General features: G+C 42.0%; 1 protein-coding gene across 14 annotated transcripts in view; it reads right to left on the bottom strand.

Annotated features, from left to right (window-relative positions):
- The window catches only part of LOC6501778 (protein unc-13 homolog B), a 279,574-nt gene that overhangs the window by 190,434 nt on the left and 62,780 nt on the right, over positions 1–26,360 (bottom strand). For all 14 annotated transcript variants that reach the window (XR_004311348.2, XR_004311349.2, XM_044717638.1 and 11 more), the window contains one exon: positions 159–290. Coding sequence is in view for 12 of the 14 variants with exons in the window: in XM_044717638.1 (XP_044573573.1) it covers positions 159–290 (132 nt within the window). In the remaining 2 variants the exon portion in view is untranslated. The remainder of the gene's footprint in view (positions 1–158; positions 291–26,360) is intronic.

Below are 26,360 nucleotides of genomic sequence, written 5' to 3'. Positions count from 1 at the left end.
TATAGAAGAGAGAAAACGAAATTTGTATTATAGATTAGAAAATTTACGTATATACAAGGACTTTCAGAAAAATTCCACAAATGTCTGCGCTTCTTAAATATGTGCGAATTTTTATGTACTTTTTATTAAGAAAAAAAGTATTGCAACAAATTTCTTACCAGTTCAGAAACAAGAGGAATTGATTTTCTTCGAGGTCGTATATCAGGCATACTGTCAATATTACTGTAAAAGGGGTTATCGCCAGGATGTCCGTTTGTTCGTATTCCAACATCTCCAGCGCCAATGCCATTCTGAAATAAGCAATATATTCATTTACTATATAAATTTATTTTTGATAGATATGAAAGTTTCTGCGTAAAGTGGTACATAAATTTTAAGTAAAAGAGAAAAATATTCTCATTCACATTTTTGTGTCCAAAACATACAAGATATAATTACAATTTAACAAGTTCAGCTGAATGACAGAAGGATTGAAGTACTTTTGTAACGCCACCAGCTTTTTGGTATCCAGCCAAAATAAGAGTGCATCTAACTCTCGGCATCGGACTTCCTCACTTTTTCTTAAAGCGAACGGACGTGTTTTTTTTGTGCGCACTGCGTTTTGAAAAATCTTTATTTATTATAATAATTATAAACAATCCGGTGTTTACTTTTATTTATTTACATAAACCCGATTCTTTTCATCCCAAACATCCGATTCGCTTCGCGTGTGCAGTGATATATTTGGAGGTAAAATAATAAATTTATTAATATTCTTCCAAACATAGCACTGCTCTGCTTCTTCATCCTTTACGGTGTTGCTTCTTTTGTCTCACACTAGATTCTTATCTATATTCTTTGCTCTTATACTAACTCTCACTAATCGCCCTCTTTATTCTCCCTTTTTCGACTCTTTGGCACAGTGGTTCACGGTACGTCAATAATAAAAATAATATATTCATAATGGAATTTAAACTTGTCTGTGGTTTGAAGTCTTGTAATAAGACAATCTCTTCATCCCAGCCTACCATCCACTGCTGGCTATGTGAAAACGTTTTACACGCTAAGTGTGCCGGGTTCACGGCCTCAGTTTCGGATGCCATCTCACGTAGGTCTGGTCTCCACTTTTGCTGTGACGGTTGTCGTGCTGTTCAGGACGAAATGAGATCGTTCATGAGACAGACTAAAAGTGGATTTAAAGAGCTGGTTAGCGGTTTTCGTAAAATCAACGACCAACTCTGTGCGCTAGATACACAGTTTAGTAGTCTTCAACTACTAAATGAGTCTCCAAAGCGTAAGAAATCTGCTTTTAGTGATGTGCCCGTGGCGAAAAGTCTTCAGCCTATTCAGCCGACAACTATGCAGCCGCTCATATCTCTGGCCACCCCAAGGGCCGGACCTGGGAAAAATTCGGTTTCCGAATATCTCAGCATAAACGAGCAATTTTCCGATATGTCCTCTGTGGCATCGCTTCAAGTGATACCACCAGACCCAATAATTGAAACCCCCTTAAAAGTCACCGAACAGGGCAATCAAGCTTCCGGACCCCCGGTACGAACTGATGCTGCCATACTCGTTACGGCGGCACCAAAACCCTTGCAGGTGATCCCACCATCGAAACACATATTTGTTTCCCGGCTTGCCCCTGATACTTCTGAGATTGATCTCTCGGCTTACATCAAAGCCAAATCAAAAGCCGACATAAAGGTGGCAGATATAACTAAATTTAAATATAACTACACCAGGCATACGTCATTTTTCAAAATACGTGTGCCCGCGCAGATGTTCAAGACGATTTGTTCCGCCAGTTTCTGGCCAGAGAACATTTTCGTCCAAGAACATCAGCCAAGTACGGTGAAGAAAAAAATGACCAAACCTGTGGGAGTGAAACTCCCACATGTTAGAGCCACTGACCAACCTTCCACGTCAGCTTCAAAAAACTAATGCCTTCACTAACACTTACCTATCAGAATACTAGAGGGTTACGAAGTAAGCTTCCCAAACTGTATTCTGGTAGTTCTTTCTTTGCATCTCACATTATAGTCTTTACAGAAACTTGGTTAAAGCCGGAGATCTTAAGCTCCGAAGTTTTCCAAGTAAGTACACCACTTTTAGACGTGATAGAACTCTGCGAAGGGGAGGGAGTGTTAATTTCTGTAGACTCCAATTTCGCTTCTGAAGAGATTAAATCACAAGAGTTTGGTGACATAGAATTTCTTTGCATTAAAATCATATTGTCCGATAAATCATTATACGTTACGTGCTCCTACGTACCCCCTTCGTCCGAACCGCCCACATACTGGCAACATTTAGACGCTATTAGGTTTGTTTTTGATCGTCTGTCTGATGGTGACCAGCTAGTAGCTCTGGGTGACTTCAATATCCCAGAACTCAGGTGGTCCAATGTTAAAAATTCACCGTCTTTATTGCTGAATTCGCACCATGACTTCCCGGCGGGCATGTTCGACATGTCACTCGGGCAAATTAACCACGTTAGAAATTCTTTAGGTCGGCTGCTGGACTTGTGTTTCGTTTCTGATCCTGATGGAATTACTCTTTCCAGAACTTTACCACTTTCCAACCCAGAGGATCCATATCATCCCACTCTTGAGGTTTTAATAGAAAACAATAACGTAATTGGCCTTAAGCCTACACTTAAATCTCATAAAGTTCGTTTCTTTCGTAAGGCTGACTTTATGAAATTAAATAAGTTAATTTTGGAATTTGATTGGTCCAATCTACTGGCATGTGAAGATGTAAACATTGCCTTAATTAAATTTTATCATACTTTGAATAAATTTTTCGACGTTTGCGTGCCATGGAAATATTCGTCCGTTTCAATTAATCCGCCTTGGTATACAAGGCACCTAGGAAATTTAAAGATCGTTATGAATAGACTTTTAAATAAACATAAAATATCTGGCTGTACAGTTAGTTATTCAAGATACTTAGTAGCTCGGTCCAATTTCACCGTGCATAACGCTGAATGTTATAGGAGTTATATACGCCGCTGCCGGATTCAGTTTACTCAGGATCCGAAGCAGTTTTATAACTTTGTAAACACTAAGCGCAAACATGTATCTTCTCCTCCTATGCTTATGTTTGAGAACTCATATGCGAACACTGATCAGGCAATGGCCGATCTCTTTGCACAGTTTTTTCAAACAACATACTCACCTAGCACCAGTACAGGTCAGCCTTACACTTATAATATCCAATCAGCCAACCTTATATTTTGCCCTTCTTTTGATCAAAGTGGTGTGTTATTGGGTCTTCTTAAAGTCAAGCCCGTGTATTCGCCAGGCCCCGATGGAGTACCAGGCTGTGTTCTGAAGAACTGCGCCGAGGCTCTGTGCAAACCGCTCCTTAAACTCTTTAATCTTTCGCTGGAGACTTCGATCTTTCCCCTTATGTGGAAGGAATCTTACATTATTCCTCTTCATAAAAAAGGGAAAAAATCCGACGCTGCCAATTATAGGGGCATTTCTAAATTGTCAGCAATTCCGAAACTTTTTGAAAAACTTATCACTCCACATTTGCAACACCTATGTAGTTCAATAATATCTCCATGCCAGCATGGCTTCATGAAGCGCCGCTCCACCACTACCAACTTACTGGAGCTAACATCTTTTATCACGGATGGGTCCCGGAATGGCTTACAAACAGATGTCATTTACACTGACTTCAGTAAAGCATTTGACTCTGTCGACCATTCGCTTCTTATAAGTAAACTCAGTCTTTTGGGATTCCCAACTGACCTCCTTATCTGGATTTCGAGCTACTTATCTGGAAGAACCCAACGTGTCTTCTTAAAGATGTTACCTCGCGTCTAGTCCGCGTCACATCTGGGGTGCCTCAAGGAAGCCATCTTGGACCCTTACTTTTTACACTTTTTATTAATGACTTGCCCCTTGCCTTAACTGATTCACTCGTACTTATGTACGCTGATGACGTTAAGCCTTGTCTTCAGTATAAATTCACTAGTGCCCAATCTAGACTTCAATCCGATTTGGATAAATTTCAAAATTGGTGTTTTGCAAATAACCTAAAGCTTAATGGATCGAAATGTAAACTCATGTCCTTTTATCGAACTAGTCCTCACCAGGCTATGTACTTTCTCTATGGGAACGCTTTAGAACGATTAACTCAGGTTAACGATCTGGGAGTCCTTTTAGATTTGAAACTTAAATTTACCGACCATATATCTACCATGGTTAATAAAGCTATGGGTGTGCTTGGCTTTATTAAAAGATGGTCAAAAGAATTTAATGACCCGTACATAACAAAAACGTTATATACATCATTGGTTCGTCCGATTCTTGAGTATGGATCGTGTGTCTGGAGTCCTCAATATGGAGTACACCGAGATCACATAGAATCTGTACAAAAAAACTTCCTGATTTTCGCCCTTAGGGGACTTAATTGGGATGCAAATCTTCACCTTCCCACTTATCATAGTAGACTTTTATTAATCAACTTACCATCATTAACAAATCGTAGAACGATGCTGGGTGTTATGTTTCTATATAATCTTATATATGGTAATGTAGACAGTCAGCATTTACTAACACGCTTAAATTTTAACGTTCCTAGTAGAAGGACTAGAAACTTCCGTCCTCTACTCCTTAGCCATTGTAATTCGACATATGCCCAACACGATCCGTTCAGGGTATTATGTTCGGACTACAATGGTCTCTACCACACCTTGCCACTTTGCTCCACTAACAATCTTAAATCCTTTATACTAAACGCCTTATCTATGCAACACTCTTCCTCGTAATATCTTACCCCTACTCTTCTCCTAAACGTTCTCGGATCTATCCCCGCGATTCGAGCCGTACGTTATGCGGCAGCGTCCCTCGGTCGGTTGGACGGGAGGTGGGCTGTACGTATGCAGTGGGAACCGCGCGAGAAAAAAAACTAATGAGCTTCACGCAGAAGCTCTACAAAACTCCTAAACGTATATCCTAAAGGCAGAATCGAAGATGGAACTGCGGATAACAAGCAAATTGTGGACAAATGCAGCTAGTTAGACTGAGAAAGCTTATTATGGAAAATTACAATAATTAATGCAGGCACATGTGCCAACATCGTTTATTTCGAAAAGGTTCGTTCCCCCTGGAAAGAATAAAATTATAACAATAAAATTTTAACCCGAAGCCATAAATATGAATCTAAATTATCAGACTTATGGCTTGGTAAATCGGATTTCTTTGTCCAAAATGGATTCTGTACCAAGTCCCATCTTTTTAACTTAAAGATACGCCAATTCCAATCGTTCTATGATAGCTGTACGATACAGTCGGCCGATCCTTATGAAATTTTGTACTTAAGATATTTTGAACAAAATATATATAAGCCAAATATAACAGGTGGGGAAAGTCCCAACTCCCTAACTTACAAAACACCAAAGTTATGCCATTTCCGATCAATCAGTTGTATGGTAGCTATAGAATATAGTTAACCGATCCCGGCCATTCCGACTTTTATACTGCCTGCAAACAAAAGATGTGTGAAAAGTTTAAACTCAATAGCTTTAAAACTGAGAGACTAGTTTGCGTAGCAACAGACAGACGGACATGCTTATGTCGGCTCAAGAGGTGATTCTGATCAAGAATATATATACTTTATAAAGCCGGAGATGTCTCCTTTACTGCCTTGCACACTTTTGACCAAAATTTTTATGAAACTTTTTTTTTGTGTACATGAGGTCTGGCCAAGCTGCAATTTTCTTTATTATTGATCAAGCTGCAACTGCGCATTCTTTATTATTTTTGTTTTTTTTATTTGTCACTCTTCTAACGAACATCCTGAATATCATTTAGTGGTGGCACTAATGTTTCGACGAAAAAAGTTTTGCGGAAGGCGCTCCAGTTTTTGCCGGCGAGTTCGGCGAGATTTACGCTACTTCTGCCATCAATTGCGTCGTTTGGCAGAATTTTCCAGTCTTTGCCGCCACTGCCACTTTCCACTTTTAGAGAAGGTTATGTGGAGTTGCTTGAATTCCGGTCACTGTTCTCGACCATGGTGGACACAAACCCATTTATATGGTAAATCGGGTCGAGAAGCTTCAGCGGCTGCGGTCCTGTTTTCATGAATCTGCCTTGGAGGATGTTCGATCGTTGGAGCTCAGGTTACTCTGCATTTGTGATTACAAACTCTTCCGCATGCATGATCTGTGATGGCCATTCTCACATAATAAACTCCTGCCCAAGGTTTTTAAGCTTGTCGCCTGAGAATTGTTTAGGCGAAGTTAGGCGATTGGATTTATGCCGTAAGTGCCTTGGGTCTAGGCACCTATCTTGGCATTGCAATGCTTCATGTTACCGTGCGTGTGGACGCAGGCATCATAGTCTGCTGCATTTTGGTTGCAACTTGCCAGTTGGTACTCAAGGCCAACACCCCTCTTACGAGGTTTCCGCATGTAGCGATGCTGTTTCTCGATCAGTGTCCGCTGCCCTCATTCTTTCGTCGCTAAGGATCATTTTGGTGATGCGGTGTTGCTAGCTACTGCTCGATTCTGCCTCGCAGGTGCATCTAAGCTAGCGGATCGTCATTTTCATCTGCCTCAGCCAGTTGATTTGTTAATTGGAGCTATTTTATCAAGTCAAGGGGAAAGTTTATCTGTCTCCTGGTTTGCCCTCAATCCAAAAAACTCGGCACCGTTTTTTGGAGGCGGACGCCCAGACAATATTAAGCGTTAAGCCGCGCTCTCGTGTCCCTTGCTTCTTCGGTCTTCAACCCTACGCAGATCACATATGTCATTTATATATAAAAACCAAATCAAGTCATAAAAATAAATTGTTTTCATATATAGGAGTTTACAGAGCTTGTTTTTATTTAAGCCTAGATTTGGAAAATTAATTAAAGCTCCCGAAAACGCTCGGTAACTGAAAATTTACGTTTATTAAAATTTGATGTGTTACGTGTACAAAATTGACTACGTTAATAAAAAAAAGTTAATAAAAAGACTTGACTGATGCTTTTCCGTACGTCCTTAAATTCAGAAAAACGAGAGGTAGTGTTGGATAAGCATATTCGAATCGGTGTTTGACCTGGTATTTTCTAAAGCGTGCTCTTTTTTAAATGTCCTTATATGTCTCAATCCCAAATTCGACTATTTTAAATTTTCATTCGACCGTGAATGTACTCCATTTGTTTATATACTTAGCCGACGTTGATGTTTGCTTTGTGGCTGTCCATATATTACGTAATCACGTTTTTGGTGATTTTTGAAAACTGCAATATTTTTGAACGAGTCTCAGGCCTTTGACAGGGCCTAATACATAAAATTACTTCAATAACAGCAGCACTCATAAACTCCTAAGGTCATACCTCTCAACAACATGGATTCTATAAATAAAATGTCAACACCCCCAAACCACCTTGCAAGAACTCTAACCTTTCGCCTTCATTGTAATGACCTTCCCATCCAACAATCAATGTTAAGAACGTGTAAATTTAGTTCAGATGAACTTAAATAATCAAATAATTTTTTTAAGATTTTAATACTGTTTGTCATTTTTGCCATCCTTTCTTTTTTCGTTTAAATAAATTTTCGGCTTTTTTGAAGGTATTCTTACCATTTGGTGTGACAATCTGATTATTTCGTCGTGCATTGAATCGGGAACCAGTTACAATTCTTTTACTGCATCTTTGTAAAGTATGCCATTTTTTGGAAGTAGTCTTGCCTCGCCTACCAACACTATTATTAGTGCCTTAATCCATTTTTCATGATAATGATGATAGGATACTGTTGTGCTATTAATAGTTTTTAAAAGCAGCCGAATAAATACACGCGTTTCAAATCAGTGTTTCAATATATTTATTTTGGTTTCAATTTAACCCTAATCTATGCGGCTTCAATAAACTCCAAATCACAACAACCGCAAAAAACCAAGAGCTTGCGCAGAAGCTCAACCAAAGCTCCCCAAAGCGCATACGCTACAAATAACAATAAAGCGCATGCGAAACTGGGAGGCAAAACAGAGAAGAATACATGCTGATAACAACAGCTGCAGCTTAGCATATTATAATTATTTTATATGCATTCTTTGGTGGCTGCTTGGCCCAACATCCTCCCCCATTGAAGGGTGGGCCTTCAATAACAATGCTGGAAGGGGCAGCAGTTATTGCAGAGGTTATTCCATGGGTTGTCCTCCCCACAGAGCGCCGACACATCCCGTGATAGTCCACCGTGGCCAGAAAACACCCAGCCAAATCGAGTGTTCTGAGCAATGGGGAGCCCGTGACCTAACTGGATTTGGCCAGCCGACAACAGGTCAAAGAATAAGCCGTCTCCAATCAGCAGGTCCACTCGCTGCGTTTTGTATAAGTTGGGGTCAGCTAGATCCATATTGCCAGGAATCTTCCAGCCCGAAGCATCTATGTCCTGGCTATGTTGATAGTCCGTTATATGTGAAGCTACAACAGCCTCAATTTTCACTGAGTATGTACTAAGGCGGGACTTCAAGCACACATTAACGGATGCTCCATCTGTTTCCAATCCAGCGCCGCCAAAACCGGCCACCGTTGTGGAGCATTTGGAGCGGCCAAGCTGAAGTTCATTCGCCAGCCGCGACGAGATGAGGTGCCCTTGTGAACCGAATTCCAATAAAACTCGGCAAGCCAAGAAGGCTCCAGATCGACCACGAACGAGTACATTGGCTGTTGGCAGGAGCACTAGCTCAGAATTGCGGTCCTGGGTCACAACAGTGTTAATTGAGCGGGATGGGTTCGCACCAGCAACTGCACAGATGGGACGTGAGACTCGTGCGGATGAAACCTGCCCGCGAGGGTGCAACAGAATATGATGACGGTGATTGCACGTCGAGCAGCGGGAAGCTGAGCATCCGCGAGCGAGATGGCCATCCTCCAGACAAACAAAACAGCGAGTCAGACGCCGGCCTTCGTCGTACCGTTCCTCAATTGGCAAAGCACTGAACCTTGGACAAGCAGGAAGCTCGTGCGCCGAAACACCACACAGGGCGCATAGAGCAGGACTGACGTTAATAACCATGCACGAGGATCGGTTATTGGACGATCCAAAGAAAAGTCAACGCTTTCGAGAGTCCGGCACCTTTGCTCTAAGAATCGTGCCATAGACTCCCAAGATGAAAGGCTGTCATCAGTGCTTCCTGCCAGAAAGTCTTCCCATTTGGCCTTTGTAGCAGGGTCCAGCCTTTGAAAGATGATCTGGATGAGGAGGCACCCTTGAATTTCGGCCGACGTCCCGGAACTCATGAGGGCCCGCATATGTCCATTGAATCGGTTGGATAACTCCCGAAGAGTAGCAACAGACCCTGGCTCGACCACACGAAGCTGCAGGATCTCATTAATATGAGACTGAAATATTAAACGCCGATTACTAAAACGATTGCGCAATAGGTCAAGGGCCACATCGTAGTTCGCGTCATTAATTTCCAGAGCTCTCACCGTATCCAAGGCTGACTCGCGCAGGCATGAAATGAGCCACCGGAGCTATTCCATTTTCGTTAGGTGAGGATGGCTGTCAATCGTGGTCTTAAAAAGGGCGCAGAAATCCGGCCACTCGGCATAGCCGCCGCTGAATGTTGGCATCGGCAACGGTGGCAAGGAGGGGGCTGGCTTGTATGGCATTGGCGATACACTGGCACCGTCGAGAAGTGTGGAGTGGGCAGCGATTCTCATGGAACGCTTGGCAACCTCCACTTGAATTTCCACTTCCACATCAGTCGCCAGCTGCGAGAATCTCCAATACAGATCGCTCCCGATCTCGCTAAAATTAAGCTTCTCCAACTCTTCTTGAAGCGCGGTGAACCGCTCACGCAAACGCTTCTCCACTGACTCCAGCGCAATAATGGAACAATCCTCAGTCCGCGCCGCACCCTTCACCTTATGATGCAGCGCCTCCATCTCCTGGCAGGCCACCTCTGCTCTTCTCCGCAGCATCCTTTCCCGGTTTGCGGCAGCAGCTCCAATAGTTCCAGCTCCAGACTCCATTCTTTAATTAAAATGCAACTTGTACCAACAACAACAAGGGCGTTTTCTTGGCACTTTTAATGATGATCACAATAATCAACCGGGATAAAATCACGTCGGGGTCACCAATGTTGTGCTATTAATAGTTTTTAATAGCAGCCGAATAAATACACGCGTTTCAAATCAGTGTTTCAATATATTTATTTTGGGTTCAATTTAACCCTAATCTATGCGGCTCCAATCAACTCCAAATCACAACAACCGCAAAAAACCAAGAGCTTGCGCAGAAGCTCAACCAAAGCTCCCCAAAGCGCATACGCTACAAATAACAATAAAGCGCATGCGGAACTGGGAGACAAAACAGAGACGAAAACATGCTGATAACAACAGCTGCAGCTTAGCATATTATAATTATTTTATATGCATTCTTTGGTGGCTGCTTGGCCCAACAGATACTATGCATCAATTATTTTAGGTTTTGTCGAATCTCCAATTAAAATGAATGATAGGCGACTGGGAGCATCAACGTGTCACATTATGATGCCTGCTCTCGGTTCTACGGTAAACGTAAATTCTCGTGAATTCTTCTTATGGCCATAATCAACCTATTAATCCTGGAAGGTACATTCTCTTTATTTACTGTCATCTTTATTCTACTGTCGGATCGAAAAATTTCAGCCCGGGTTCTGATACAAACCGATTTTTTGGCAAATCTTAGCTTGTAATCCTTGCCAATTCAGCTCTATTCCTTTTTTGGGTTTCTGTCTTCGCTTTTCTGTCGTAGAAAGTCTGCCTAGAAGTTGGCTGCCTAATGGACCTAATGGACAAGCCCTAACGGTCAAGTGTGGCTTTCCCACCTCCCGCCCGATCGACCTAAAGGCGCTGTCGCATAACGTACGGATAATCGCGGGTATGATTAAGATATCCCGAGGAAGAGTGTTGCACAGATAAGGCGTTTGAATAAAAGATTTAAAGTTGTAAGAAGAGCAAAGTAAGGTTGAAAAGTGTCAATCCAATCGTCAGAGAGAGTGGACGTATTTCTGTGCTTCTCCGCCAGCAGCTTTGCAAATACCAGAAAACTCAGTGAAAAAGCAAAAGAAGTGGTGTGCTCTAGAAATCGCGAAAGGACGCTTTTGGACACATATAAGTCTCGAGCTTATAGTGTCCAATAACTAACACAAAATCGAAATTTATTAAATTCAAAAATTGAAATGCCATCACGACAAATTAAACCAACAGCTTGTGCACATTCATTTAAAGAAATAAGAGCGACCCCGCTGCCTGCAGTACCTAACATAAACAACAACAACATGAACGAATATATAGTAAGCTCTCTGTAAGATCATGCTCTCCCGCTCTCCCAGGCACAAGCAGTGCAGTAACCTGGAGTGCGCAGTGCACCTCCCCAGCACTATCACCCTCTGGTCTATCAACTCCGTTATATTTGCCTACAACGAGCACTACTACATCGATTACCACATCGTGTACATCAACCACAACAGCAACATCGGTAGCTGTCTCTCAGCCCCCCCCCCCCCCCCCCCCCCCCCGAGCAACAATCCAAACGGGCATTGACCGATATATCCAAGTGTAACGAAAGCACAGTCCCCAGACGAAAAAAAATTCGAACGCTGCAAAAGCAATGAAAGTCAACAATCAAGACGAACCGATTAATTCCCTGTCTGAAAACAGATTTTCTATATTAAGCAGAGACCGTAATAATGAGGAGAATACGGAAGTTCCCAAAGCCAAGCAAAAGCCGCCACCCATTTACATACGTGATCAAAACTGCAGCGATATGGTAAACTGTCTCGCTAAGCTAATTGGAAATAACAATTTTCATATAATGCCACTGACCAAGGGCAATATACGGGAGACCAAGGTCCAAGTCTACACGGAGGAAAATCATTGCTTAGCCGCGAAATATGTTGTCCACACTTATAAGTTTAATGGTCACAATGCAAAATAATATGCAGGAGCTCATGCGAAACCAAAATCGACTAATGGAGCTTTTAGTCAAACAAAAATCCAATTAGATGGCTTATTTGAGAATCTGTCTATGGAATGCTAACGGCATATCAAAGCGCAAAAATGAACTTAAGACATTTCTTGATGATAATAATATCGATATTATGCTTATATCCGAAACTCATATAACGAACAAAAACAACTTCTATCTGACGGGCTATATATTTCATGCAACAAATCATCCAGATGGGAAGGCTCATGGAGGAACTGGGATTCTCATAAAGCAGCGCATAAAACACCATTCCCTCCAAGGAGTTGCTACAAATTCCTTTCAGTCAACTTCAATACGAATTCAGACCGTGGGAGGTCATCTAAACCTAGCTGCAAGACACTGCCCACCACTTTTCTGCATATCTGATATGGAGTTTATGCAATCCTTTGATTCAGTAGGCGATTGCTTTATAGCAGGCGGCGACTACAATGCCAAGCACCCACACTGGGGTTCTCGCCTAACCAACCCTAAGGGTAAACAACTATACAACGCTTTGATACAGCCAGGAAATAAACTAGACTTTCTATCACCGGGAAGGCCTACATACTGGCCAGCGGACTCACGGAAGAAGCCAGACCTAATTGGCTTTGCGATCACTAGAAAAATTATACGAAGCATCATTCGAGCCGAACCTTTGGATGACCTATCGTCTGACCATTCAGTTGTCCTTCTTCATCTATTTCAACATGCCGAATTACAAAATAATCAAATTTATCTCACATCAAAAAGGACATACTGGCTTAGGTACATAAGCTCTCACATAAACATAAGACCGTCAATTAACTGTAGCAAGGACATTCAAGATGCAGTCTACCACCTGGGAGACATGATGACCTCAGCAGCAAAGCGCTCGACTCCTGCGACCACAGAAAAACCTCCATACTCCGCAACAAATTCCTATATAGAAAATCTAGTCCGAGAAAAGCGGCAGCTCCGCCGTAAATGGCAGGCACACAGATCCCCTTCTTCAACGGAAAGGCTAAAAACAGCGACACGAAGGCTCACAAAGGTTCTACGGAGCAGAGAAGAACTTGCTCAAAAATCATACATAGAACAGCTTTCCCCAAAAAGTACCAGGTGTCCTCTATGGAAAGCTCATCCTAACTTAAAGCCGCCCATAGAAGCAGATATGCTCCTTCGAAAACCAGATGGATCTTGGGCGCGCAGCGATGAAGAAAATGCAAGCGTCTTCCCTAGTCACCTTTGTGAAGTTTTTACTCCAAATCAAGCAGCCTCTCCTTCCATTCTTCCAGAGCTTCCAATTCCAGATCCAATTCCAGCTATAGAATTTCAAACAACCGAAATCACTAAGGTCATCAAAGAGCACCAAAGAAAAGATCCATTATAATAATGATACCGAAACCAGGGAAAGACAAAGCTTTTGCCTCCTCATATAGACCAATAGGTCTACTTTCATGCTTATCAAAGATTTTTGAGAAACTTCTACTGCTCCGTATTACGCCTCATATGACTTCGAATAATATAATCCCTGAACATCAATTTGGCTTTCGAAAAGCATGGCTCCATTGAGTAGGTGAACCGTATCCCATCTAAAATTCGAACCGCCTATGAACTGCGAGAATATTGTTTTGCTATATTTCTGGACATATCCCAGGCATTTGACCGAGTCTGGCTGCAAGGACTTATGTATAAAATAAAACTATTATTCCCACAAAACTGTCATGAGCTGCTCAAAACATACCTGCTTAATCGAGTGTTCTCTGTAAAACAAAAAAACTTTACAACAGAAGAGTTCGAAATTAAGGCGGGCGTACCCCAAGGAAGCGTCCTCGGCCCCACCCTATATCTTCTATATACAGCAGATATCCCAACAGATACTAAACAGCTCTAAATGCTCGCTGGAGGCATCCAGAAGCCTCTCCTCTCACCTTGCACTAATAGAAAAGTGGATGGCGGACTGGTGAAACGGTGAACGGTGAACGGTGAAAAATCTAAACACATTACCTTTACTCTCAACAGACAAAACTGTCCCGCTCTAACAATACCATAGTATCCTCTGTGAATGAGGTCACATATCTCGGCGTCCACCTGGACATGGAAAACACATATTTATTTACATGGAAAAAACAAAATTCAGAAGACTGCACTGGCTTATCAACCCTCGTTCCCCACTTCGTCTGGAATATAAAGTACTACTCTACAATTCAGTTATAAAGCCTATCTGGAAGTATGGCTCCGAACTTTGGGGCAATGCAAGCAGTAGCAATATAGACGTTATCCAAAGGGCACAGTCTAAAGTGCTCAGAACCATCACAGGAGCTCCATGGTATATTCGCAATGAAGATATCCCTAGAGACCTAGGTATACCTCTCGTCAAAGTCGAAATTTCTCAACTCCAGGAAAAATATAAAAGGAAACTCTCCACGCCCCAAAATCCTCTAGCCAGATCGCTAAACCAAGTTAGTGAACAATCCCGATTAAGAAGAAATGACCTTCCAGCCCGTTGACATCGGAGGCCCCATAGTATAGATGGTTACAAAGATAAACTAATTATGTATTAGATTAAGATTTTTAAAATTGTTGTTAGTCTCTTATAACGGTCGTACGGTTTTGTCAAACTAATAAGTACAGTAAACTGTCCCTAACAATGCACGAATGGTCTCTACCGCACCTCCTCTGTCTACTTGGGGACGGCTGGGCTCAGTCGAAAGGGGCGTGGGTGAGGGCACGGCAATCTAGACCAAGTACGTTACGGATTTTCTCGTAGACAGAGATGGGGAAGTCGGAAAGGAACGAAGGGAGTAGGCTGACCCTGGGTGATTGATTCTACTGACTCTGATACCTGAAAGACTGGATGTTGTGGTCCTTCTTCTATACCCTCCCTACCATGTAGACGTTTCACCAAACAGTGGGGGTCTACCCATGTTCAACTGCAATGTTTGGATCCGAAGTGCTCCAAGTGAAAGATATTAGTTCATGTTCATTTCTTATAATTAAATATTCTCAAAAGTAGCGGTACTAATCTAAAATTACAACTAATCTTCATAGTTTGGGATAGAAAGGCATAACATAACAGGGATTTCCCATTGTAATTATCTATATTTATGCAACTATTACTCTTCGTTTTCTTTACTCACTCAGCTTTACCGATTCTGCATCCATCGTTGAGCCCAAGATGACGTAGGTGATCTTTGCTATTGACTTAATGCTATTAGAAAATTGTACAATGGGGAAAAGACCTGGCTGATCTCTTTTTCGAGGCTGGGTGGGTTTGCTTAGAGACTAAATTTAAAGATAAGGTCCTACACTAATTAATTCATACATGTGAAAGACTGCATCTATGCAAGAAATTTATGAAACGCAATTTATAGTACTACAACAAAGAAAATTGTTATTATGGTTGGGAGTCGATACCTTTTTTTGGCGCAACTATCGAGGTTCGCCGTGAAAATTATTCGTGTCAATCTGCGTTAATGACAATATTAACACACATACATGCTCGCAGGCATGGTCATCGTGCTTAAAACTAAAACTTGGCTATGTGGGTCCTATGCCGGCTCACAAAATCATGACGGCAGCTCGCTTAAGCAAAAAAAAGAAAACCTAATCGGGCGCGGCGGCATCCGTTGGTTGCTACTGCATCTGCTGAACGACACCTTATCGCCAACCGGGGAGAAGATCGGAGTTGGGGTACGGTGTACTGATGGTACGATGCGGCTACAAGCACCATATGCGTCCCACTGATTCGGCGGGGGGTGGCTTTGGTGGTGCTACTGCTTCCTGACTGATCCGACGTCCGATCCGAGGCCACTTGCCACACGGAGAGCCTATCAGGCTGATCCTGGTCAAATGGGCTACCTGACAAGGGATTGGTCAGGTTTTGAACTAAAGGTCAGGTGAAATAGTGAAATTTCAATTATTTGGGGGGCCTCACCTTATGAATTTTTAACCCACACACAAACACAAGCAGCTTTTTATTATTAAACTGTCTTAAATCTGCTGGCTGAATGGCCTGCACTGCCTTCACGGTATAGTTATTTTTCACACTACACGTGTCCGCGGGATTTTCTTGTTATTTCACAATATGTGCTCGAGGCTCTTCACTCGGCAAAAGATCAACATAAAATGATTTCTGCGAGCGTGGGTAAGTACAGCCATTCCCTGCTGCACTAGAGCTTCCCGACCTAACGGTAAGATCGCATGATTTTCTACCTACTTTCAGTCAGTGGATGCGTGGGTAACAGGGCTTTGCTTATGTCTCTTTCAATTTTTTCCCTTCTCTCTCCATACATTTTTATATATAGGGTGCTTGCTACACACCCCTCCCCTACAGTTTGAATCGAGGGAATACCCTTGCATTAAATCTGGATAGCACTAAGCGAGTACCCAGTTACCAAATATCTTTGGCATGATATTTCCCTATTTCCTTGCCATTCATGTCCTCCAGCAAGTAACAAGATTGGCCTAGTTTCATCTTGATTCGAGCTCTCATTCCAACTGGGGCAAGCTTGGCGTTAAAATTTTCAGCTGCCTTGCTTAACAAGAAATTTCTTTTGATGACATTTTGCCCTACCTCAAAGGTTTGCGGTCGACATCTCAGATCATAGCTTCGTTTATTTCGTTCGTACGCTTTCGACACATACTTATCTATGTTCGATCGGATTTGTTAGAACTCGTCAGCTCTGGATAATCTATCACTGCCTTCGGATAGGAGGTTTAGATTACGTAACAGCTTAAAATCTTGGCCGTGATTAAGCATGTGTTGGCCAAAAACTGGGAAATAAGGTAAAATTCGATTCGATTGGTGGATGGAATTTCTAAGAGCGGCATTTATGCTACTTAAGAAAGTTTCCCACTCACTTTGGTCTGTTTTGATATAAGCTGTAAGGGCTGCGTTTATTGACCTATTTACGCGTTCCGCTGCATTAGACTGTGGGGCATATACACCAGTGAAGATTTGTTGCACACCAAAATTAGAAAGGAAGTCAGTGATTTCGCGGCTCTTGAATTGAGTTCCGTTATCACTAACGATAATTTCGGGCACTCCAAAACATGTAAATATGTCCTCCTTTAGGATATCTATTACTGTCCTTGAGGGGAATTTCTTAACAGATAATAACATAGGATAATCAATATGCCTATGTTACCTCTTTTTGTTCTAGGGAATGGTCCTATGCAATCGATGTACAAACGTTGGAAAGGTCGTTCCGTTGTTGTACGAGCTCCCATTGGTGGTTTTAAAGGTCGGTTTGGTACTTTGGTCGTTTGACACACCTGACAGTTTTTGATATAATTTCGAACGTCTGTTACTATGTTGGGCCAATAGAATTCTCGCCTAATCTGATCTAAGCATTTGGATATGCCGCAATGAGCTGAAGCCGGCTGATCGTGTGCTGCATATATAACTCCGACACGCAGTGAATTGGGAACTAACAGTTTCCAACGATCATCCGCATGGCTGTTATCAGAAAACTCGGTTCGGTGGCAAATATAACCATCCATGACTTGAAAGTCTGGTAGATCAGAGCTTTTAAACTTTTCTATCAGTGAAGTATATTCGGGTGGCTTGAATGCTTCTGCATCCAAATCGATTTGCGGGAGGGTTTCATACTCGAGAGTGGAAATGGCATCTGCGACCGTACCTTCAAACGTTCTTGAAAGGGCGTCGGCCACAACATTCTCGCTTCCTTTGCCGTGAACAATTGTGAACCCATATCCCTGCAGTTTAATAGCCCACCTTGCCAGTCGTCCATTCAGGTCGGATTGGTTCATGAGCCAACGAAGGCTTGCATGATCTGTAACTACTTCAAATACATGTCCTTCAATATACATTCGGAATTTCTGAATAGCTAAAACTACGGCTAGGCATTCCAGTTCTGTCACAGTGTAGTTACGCTGTGCCTTGTTTTGTTTTTTAGACATGTATGCTATGGGACGCTCCGATCCTGAATCATCTTTTTGGGCTAGGACCGCTCCTACACCATATAAAGAGGCATCACATTCCACGATGAATGGCTTTTCATAGTCTGGATGACTCAAAAATGGAGCAGAGCACAGTTGCTTCTTGATCTCCTCAAAAGCTTCTTGTGCCATAGGATTCCACTGTAGGGATTTTCCTTTTAGGAGTTCGGTCAAGGAAAATATGATCGTTGAATAGTTAGGAATGAAACGTTGGTACCAACCAGTCATTCCAAGGAATCGTCTGAGTTATTGTTGGTTCTGAGGGATTGGAAATTCTTTTACAGCAGCAATTTTGTCTGGGTTGACTCGTAAGGTTCCTTCCCCAACTATATAACCAAGGTAGTCTACCTGTTTAAGACAAAACTGGCTTTTGTTAATGTTTATAGTTAGTCCTGCCTTCCGTAGTTGAGTGGCTACTTCAGATAGGTGTGATAGATGGGATTCGAAACTATTCGATAGAATCAACAGGTCGTCTAGATAAACTAAAACGTTCTGCTTGAGATTGTACGGAATTACCAGGTCCATTAACCTGCACATTGTTTGGGGTGCATTCGTCAGTCCGAATGGCATCCGCTTGAATTGGTACAATGGTCTGTTCGGTATGGTAAAGGCAGTTTTTGCTCGAGAATCTTTGTCGAGGCATATTTGCCAAAAGGTGTCTTTAAGGTCAATCTTGGATATGCAGTGAACCGGTGGGAGACGGCTGAGGAGTCCTTCCATTATAGGAATAGGATAGGCATCCCTCACGGTTACTGAGTTAAGTTTCCGAGCATCCAAACACAAACGAACCTTGCCTGGCTTGACATGAAGCATGACCGGTGAAGACCATGGTGAACTAGTTGCTTCCTCAATTTCGTCTATTTCAAGCATGCGATCTATTTCGTCACAAAGCAATTTCTCTCTTGCGGGCAAAATGGGGTTGTTTGATTGGCTTCGCGTCGGCTACTTCAATATTGTGTTCGATTAAGGACGTGTATCCTGGTCCCTATTTTTCGAACGACGGAAAAGAGAGGATAACTGTCTTTAGTTGTGGCTGTTGTTTGAGGCTCAGAGGCGGTTGTAAGGAATCTGGTACACTAATTTCGTTTAAGAAACTGAAATGTAAGATGGAGATTCCGAAACGTTTCCAAAAGTCTATTCCACAAATTAACCCTCTAAGACTACTTTCCAAAATAATAGAAAAAAATTATTCAAATACATTTTTTTTAAGTGAATGAATGCTTCTAAGCTCAAATATATGCTTAAAAATATCTTATAGTCTTCGATTCACCTGTAAGGTGAGAAGAAAGGTAAGCGGGCCTGAAGGCACGCTTGGGGCTTTGAGGGGAAAAAACATTTTCAAGTAATGAATATTTATTTTATTTTTTCTTATGCTATTCAACAAAACAGTTTTTACTCGCTGTGCAGCATAAATAAAGACTGCATTTCCAGCATATGCATTGCATTTTTGAAGTTTTACAGTGATTGCAACTGTTGGGCCAAGCAGCCACCAAAAAATGAATTTAAAATAGTCAAAAATTGCTAGGCTGCAGCTTTTGTTATCAGCATGTATTCTTCTCTGTTTTGTCTCCCAGTTTTGCATGCGCTTTATTGTTATTTGTAGCGTATGCACTTTGGGAGCTTTGGTGGAGCTTCTGCGCAAGCTCTTAGGTTGTATGCACTTGTTTCTCGGCATTGTTTTGGATCGGCCGCGGAATTAGTTTTGGGGTTAAATTGACCCATAATAAATTGAATATTAAAATTGAACCTCGTCTTGTTAATTCGGCCGCTATCAAAACGCTGATAGCTCATCAGCAACTTCTTTTCCACTGTTTCGATCCAACCAATGTGGGAAATGGTTTAGGTATAATATCAATTAGGTGATAAAAAATACGTGTTGCGGCATCCCTAGTTTTTGCTCTGATATGATAGTATCCCATTAGGCCGTGCATGAGCATTATACTCATGCATAATATTTCTAATTCTTTTAAGTAAAATCCTTCCATAAACAGAAACAAACACATAAATTGCAATGAATTGTGAGGTTATCAGCTGGCAACAAAAGTTGTCTTGGATCCCCAAACTGGCCTCAAGGCACGTATCGCTCAAGGCACGTATATATTTGTAAATCTTCAACCTAATTTTAAAAGTAAATAAACTTACTTCTCAAGAAAAAAATTATGAGCTGGATAGGTTTTATACATTTGCTACTATTCAAACAGCAACACACAACATACCCCCGACCAAAATTTACGCGGGAAAAACATATGCTTTATGTTTTCCTAAGCATAAGTGCCGTTAAAAGCTTCGGAGATCTTTAAAGCTGAGATTTATAATTCAATATGCTTTTTATCAACCGAAAAAAATTATTTAATCGATTAAAAAGCTGTTAGTTTATTTGTTAGGGCCAAAAACGTAATACGTGCCTTTAGGCAGGCTTACGTCTTAGAGGGTTAAGTCTTACTATATTGACGGTACTACTAAAAATGAGAACTCGGCTGATATTGAGATGTATGTTAGCGGAATTTTATTAAGACCGAATACGGACTTTGTCTGTCCATCCGCGGTTCGGACTACTCCTTTTAAATTCTTAGGGAAAGGGTTTTGCGATATAATTTTTTGTGCTAAGCTTCCTCCTATAACACTCTTGTTAGCACCGCTATCTAGCAGTGCCAAAACCTCCTCACCGAAGACTGTAAGTGAAGTGAATGGTCGTATATCTTCGCCGTTTCGTACAATTGACGAGATGGTAAAACTTCGCAAGTTCTTCTTTCTGCACCAAAATTCGCGCATACGTTGAGACGATCTTGCACTTACTGTGGAAGAACAGGGGTTACTAGATAATTCTTCTCTGCGCTTCTGGTACTCTTTGAGACGAATATGGTAGGGCTTAAGTGGTCTAGAGACTGTAGAACTGATCAGTGTGCTGGTGATACTGGAATTTGTTGCTACTGGGTCCGAGGCTACTGGCGGACATCCCCTCTCGGATTGCGGCGGATATCCCTGGCGGAGTTTTCCGGGTTCGCGTTGCATTTAGAGCAGCTTGGCTTGTACGTATCGAGCAAGCCGCAACCATAGCAGAAAATTCGCCGTGGCTTCATGAAGGCAATCATGATATGATGACCTATCTCCTCGCAATTCCAGCATTTTACTTTCTCAGGGGATCTAATGGCCAGGACTTCGCCCGGACATTCCTCTTCGATTTCGCCGGGAGTATCCTCAAATTCTTCTTGAGCACATAGTTCGTCTACGAAATTCCTACGCATAGTTGGTCGTGTTGTTGACCGAGTACGAAAACTACGGTAAAACTCTTCGTGCCTATGACATTCTTTTCGTAAACTTGCTAAATCTGGGGTATCTACATGTAGTAGTTCTAGTTTAAGGTCTGGTCTTATGTTCTTCCTAACCTCAATAGCTATGTCGCCATCTGACATTGGTTCGCGCAATGAATCGGATATAGACAAGATTGAGTCAAGAAATTCATCATAACTCTCATTTATTCCTTGCTTTCTGCGTCTAATAGCGTTTTTAATATCACGATCTGATCTCTGGTCCTGGTATCTTTCCTGCAAGTGACTGCACAGCTCGTACCAATTCATGTGTTCGGACGTTCTATGGATACGCCAATAGAATGAAAGTGCTGGTCCAGCGAGTAGAAGATGGGCAAACTGATTAAGCAACGGGAAATTACCATTCAGGCACTGGGAAGAAAGACAATTGACTCTGTAAATGAAATCTTCGACAGGAAGGTCATTGGTCGTACCACTGAACTTGATGCGCCAATTGGAAATGACATTAGAAATCCTATCTGGTTGTTCTAGTTGAATATAATTTGATCTAGCATTTGGTGGTCTATATCTCTGACTGTTGTTGCGTGCATTGCTGGCATTGCTGACTCGTGGTAACGAAGGTGCTATATAGTTATCCCATTCAAGTTAGGCTTCTTCTTGTCGGTCTCGAGAGAATATGTTTAAATTCCTAATAGCTGTAGTTATTTGGTCGCTAATTGAGGCTGTCATACTTGCTCTATAATTCTCCAATGAACTGGAAATGAACTGGAAATAATTCTCTGAATACGTTTCTCCTGCATTGAGTTTTGTTCCCTAGAGATCCTATCCTGAACGAGTTCACGTCTAGGGTTCGAACTACCCGCTCTTGTTCTCTGATTATTAGTATTTGAACTATTGGAAGCCTGTGATCTGGTATTCATACGAGATCGTGGAATGGTTCCAGAATGATTTGGGTTAGATTCCTGGTCGGTCTGTATATTACTCGGCATTCTACGTTCGGAAGGAGTACACTGTCTATCTATCATCAAAGCTCGAGGACAGCTTTGCCTGCAGTTCGGACAGGTATCATTGTTTTCCAGCCATTCTAACAGACATGTTTTGTGAAACTTATGCTTACAAGGAGTTTCCAAAATACTATCATTAGAGCTCGTATCGTTACAAATGGCACACAGCACCACACTCTCCAACGGAGTGGCTGCTATATTTTCGGTACTTCTTCTAACCGACATTGTCGCACAAAGTATACTAACGGAAGTTCGCGATAAATGATTTACTTCAAGACGTAAATAATATATTCGATAATAATTTTAGAGGCTTACCCTCGGATCTTTCCATTGCGTTGATTATTATATTCTAGGGCAGTAGAGATTTATTTTCACTAAACGGAATACAACTATATGAGATGTAGAGGAGGACTATTTCGATATGAACCAGATATAGACAATCTCACTCTTACTTTTGCTGACGCTAACTAAGCTGACATGGTATGACATCGAGTTGGGCTCAATGATAAAAATCCTAGCCCTGTCATAGTCGCCTTTTGATTCGGATTCGATTAGAATCCATGTTTCTTTGCATACTTTATAACCACGGTCTGTGTCCGACTGATCTCAGATTCACAGCAATCCACTGGTGTGCATACGCAAACGCTGACTCTACTTTATATATCAAATTTGGAAATTGCCCAAAGGAAGGATTCAAAAAGGGATGGTAAATAGAGTGGGGCTTTTTGGGCTGATTCATATAACCCACGTTGTTCGGTTAAATATACACGAATCTCGGCCCTTACGCTGGGCGCCAAAAATCTATAACGGACGTACGGTTTTGTCAAACTATTAAGTCCCTAACAATGCACGAATGGTCTCTACCGCACCTCCTCTGTCTACTTGGGGACGGCTGGAGACTGGATGTTGTGGTTTTTCTTCTATACCCTCCCTACCATGTAGACATTTCACCAAATAGTGGGGGTCTACCCATGTTCAACTGCAATGTTTGGATCCGAAGTGCTCCAAGTGAAAGATGAAAGTTCATGTTTATTTCTTATAATTAAATATTCTCAAAAGTAGCGGTACTAATCTAAAATTACAACTAATCTTCATAGTTTGGGATAGAAAGGCATAACATAACAGGGATTTCCCATTGTAATTATCTATATTTATGCAACTATTACTCTTCGTTTTCTTTACTCACTCAGCTTTACCGATTCTGCATCCATCGTTGAGCCCAAGATGACGTAGGTGATCTTTGCTATTGACTTAATGCTATTAGAAAATTGTACAATGGGGAAAAGACCTGGCTGATCTCTCTTTCGAGGCTGGGTGGGTTTGCTTAGAGACTAAATTTAAAGATAAGGTCCTACACTAATTAATTCATACATGTGAAAGACTGCATCTATGCAAGAAATTTATGAAACGCAATTTATGGTACTACAACAAAGGAAATTGTTATTATGGTTGGGAGTCGATACCTTTTTTTGGCGCAACTATCGAGGTTTGCCGTGAAAATTATTCGTGTCAATCTGCGTTAATGACAATATTAACACACATACATGCTCGCAGGCATGGTCATCGTGCTTAAAACTAAAACTTGGCTATGTGGGTCCTATGCCGGCTCACAAAATCATGACGGCAGCTCGCTTAAGCAAAAAAAAGAAAACCTAATCGGGCGCGGCGGCATCCGTTGGTTGCTACTGCATCTGCTGAACGACACCTTATCGCCAACCGGGGAGAAGATCGGAGTTGGAGTACGGTGCACTGATGGTACGATGCGGCTACAAGCACCATGTGCGTCCCACTGATTCGGCGGGGGGTGGCTTTGGTGGTGCTACTGCTTCCTGACTGATCCGACGTCCGATCCGAGGCCACTTGCCACACGGAGAGCCTATCAGGCTGATCCTGGTCAAATAGGCTACCTGACAAGGGATTGGTCAGGTTTTAAACTTGCACTATTTCAATTATTTGGGGAGTCTCACCTTATGAATTTTTAACCCACACACAAACACAAGCAGCTTTTTATTATTAAACTGTCTTAAATCTGCTGGCTGAATGGCCTGCACTGCCTTCACGGTATAGTTATTTTTCACACTACACGTGTCCGCGGGATTTTCTTATTATTTCACAATATGTGCTCGAGGCTCTTCACTCGGCAAAAGATCAACATAAAATGATTTCTGCGAGCGTGGGTAAGTACAGCCATTCCCTGCTGCACTAAAGCTTCCCGACCTAACGGTAAGATCGCATGATTTTCTACCTACTTTCAGTCAGTGGATGCGTGGGTAACAGGGCTTTGCTTATGTCTCTTTCAATTTTTTCCCTTCTCTCTCCATACATTTTTATATATAGGGTGCTTGCTACACACCTCTCCCCTACAGTTTGAATCGAGGGAATACCCTTGCATGAAATCTGGATAGCACTAAGCGAGTACCCAGTTACCAAATACCTTTGGCATGATATTTCCCTATTTCCTTGCCATTCATGTCCTCCAGCAAGTAACAAGATTGGCCTAGTTTCTTCTTGATTCGAGCTCTCATTCCAACTGGGGCAAGCTTGGCGTTAAAATTTTCAGCTGCCTTGCTTAACAAGAAATTTCTTTTGATGACATTTTGCCCTACCTCAAAGGTTTGCGGTCGACATCTCAGATCATAGCTTCGTTTATTTCGTTCGTACGCTTTCGACACATACTTATCTATGTTCGATCGGATTTGTTAGAACTCGTCAGCTCTGGATAATCTATCACTGCCTTCGGATAGGAGGTTTAGATTACGTAACAGCTTAAAATCTTGGCCGAAATAAGGTAAAATTCCTATCGATTGGTGGATGGAATTTCTAAGAGCGGCATTTATGCTACTTAAGAAAGTTTCCCACTCACTTTGGTCTGTTTTGATATAAGCTGTAAGGGCTGCGTTTATTGACCTATTTACGCGTTCCGCTGCATTAGACTGTGGGGCATATACACCAGTGAAGATTTGTTGCACACCAAAATTAGAAAGGAAGTCAGTGATTTCGCGGCTCTTGAATTGAGTTCCGTTATCACTAACGATAATTTCGGGCACTCCAAAACATGTAAATATGTCCTCCTTTAGGATATCTATTACTGTCCTTGAGGGGAATTTCTTAACAGATAATAACATAGGATAATCAATATGCCTATGTTACCTCTTTTTGTTCTAGGGAATGGTCCTATGCAATCGATGTACAAACGTTGGAAAGGTCGTTCCGTTGTTGTACGAGCTCCCATTGGTGGTTTTAAAGGTCGGTTTGGTACTTTGGTCGTTTGACACACCTGACAGTTTTTGATATAATTTCGAACGTCTGTTACTATGTTGGGCCAATAGAATTCTCGCCTAATCTGATCTAAGCATTTGGATATGCCGCAATGAGCTGAAGCCGGCTGATCGTGTGCTGCATATATAACTCCGACACGCAGTGAATTGGGAACTAACAGTTTCCAACGATCATCCGCATGGCTGTTATCAGAAAACTCGGTTCGGTGGCAAATATAACCATCCATGACTTGAAAGTCTGGTAGATCAGAGCTTTTAAACTTTTCTATCAGTGAAGTATATTCGGGTGGCTTGAATGCTTCTGCATCCAAATCGATTTGCGGGAGGGTTTCATACTCGAGAGTGGAAATGGCATCTGCGACCGTACCTTCAAACGTTCTTGAAAGGGCGTCGGCCACAACATTCTCGCTTTCTTTGCGGTGAACAATTGTGAACCCATATCCCTGCAGTTTAATAGCCCACCTTGCCAGTCGTCCATTCAGGTCGGATTGGTTCATGAGCCAACGAAGGCTTGCATGATCTGTAACTACTTCAAATACATGTCCTTCAATATACATTCGGAATTTCTGAATAGCTAAAACTACGGCTAGGCATTCCAGTTCTGTCACAGTGTAGTTACGCTGTGCCTTGTTTAGTTTTTTAGACATGTATGCTATGGGACGCTCCGATCCTGAATCATCTTTTTGGGCTAGGACCGCTCCTACACCATATAAAGAGGCATCACATTCCACGATGAATGGCTTTTCATAGTCTGGATGACTCAAAAATGGAGCAGAGCACAGTTGCTTCTTGATCTCCTCAAAAGCTTCTTGTGCCATAGCATTCCACTGTAGGGATTTTCCTTTTAGGAGTTCGGTCAAGGAAAATATGATCGTTGAATAGTTAGGAATGAAACGTTGGTACCAACCAGTCATTCCAAGGAATCGTC

Source organism: Drosophila ananassae (genome assembly GCF_017639315.1).
Source record: "Drosophila ananassae strain 14024-0371.13 chromosome 4 unlocalized genomic scaffold, ASM1763931v2 tig00000054, whole genome shotgun sequence".
Classification (NCBI taxonomy): Eukaryota; Metazoa; Arthropoda; class Insecta; order Diptera; family Drosophilidae; genus Drosophila; species Drosophila ananassae.
The sequence above is the reverse complement of the archived record's forward strand: the minus strand, read 5'-3'. Positions and strand labels throughout refer to the sequence as shown.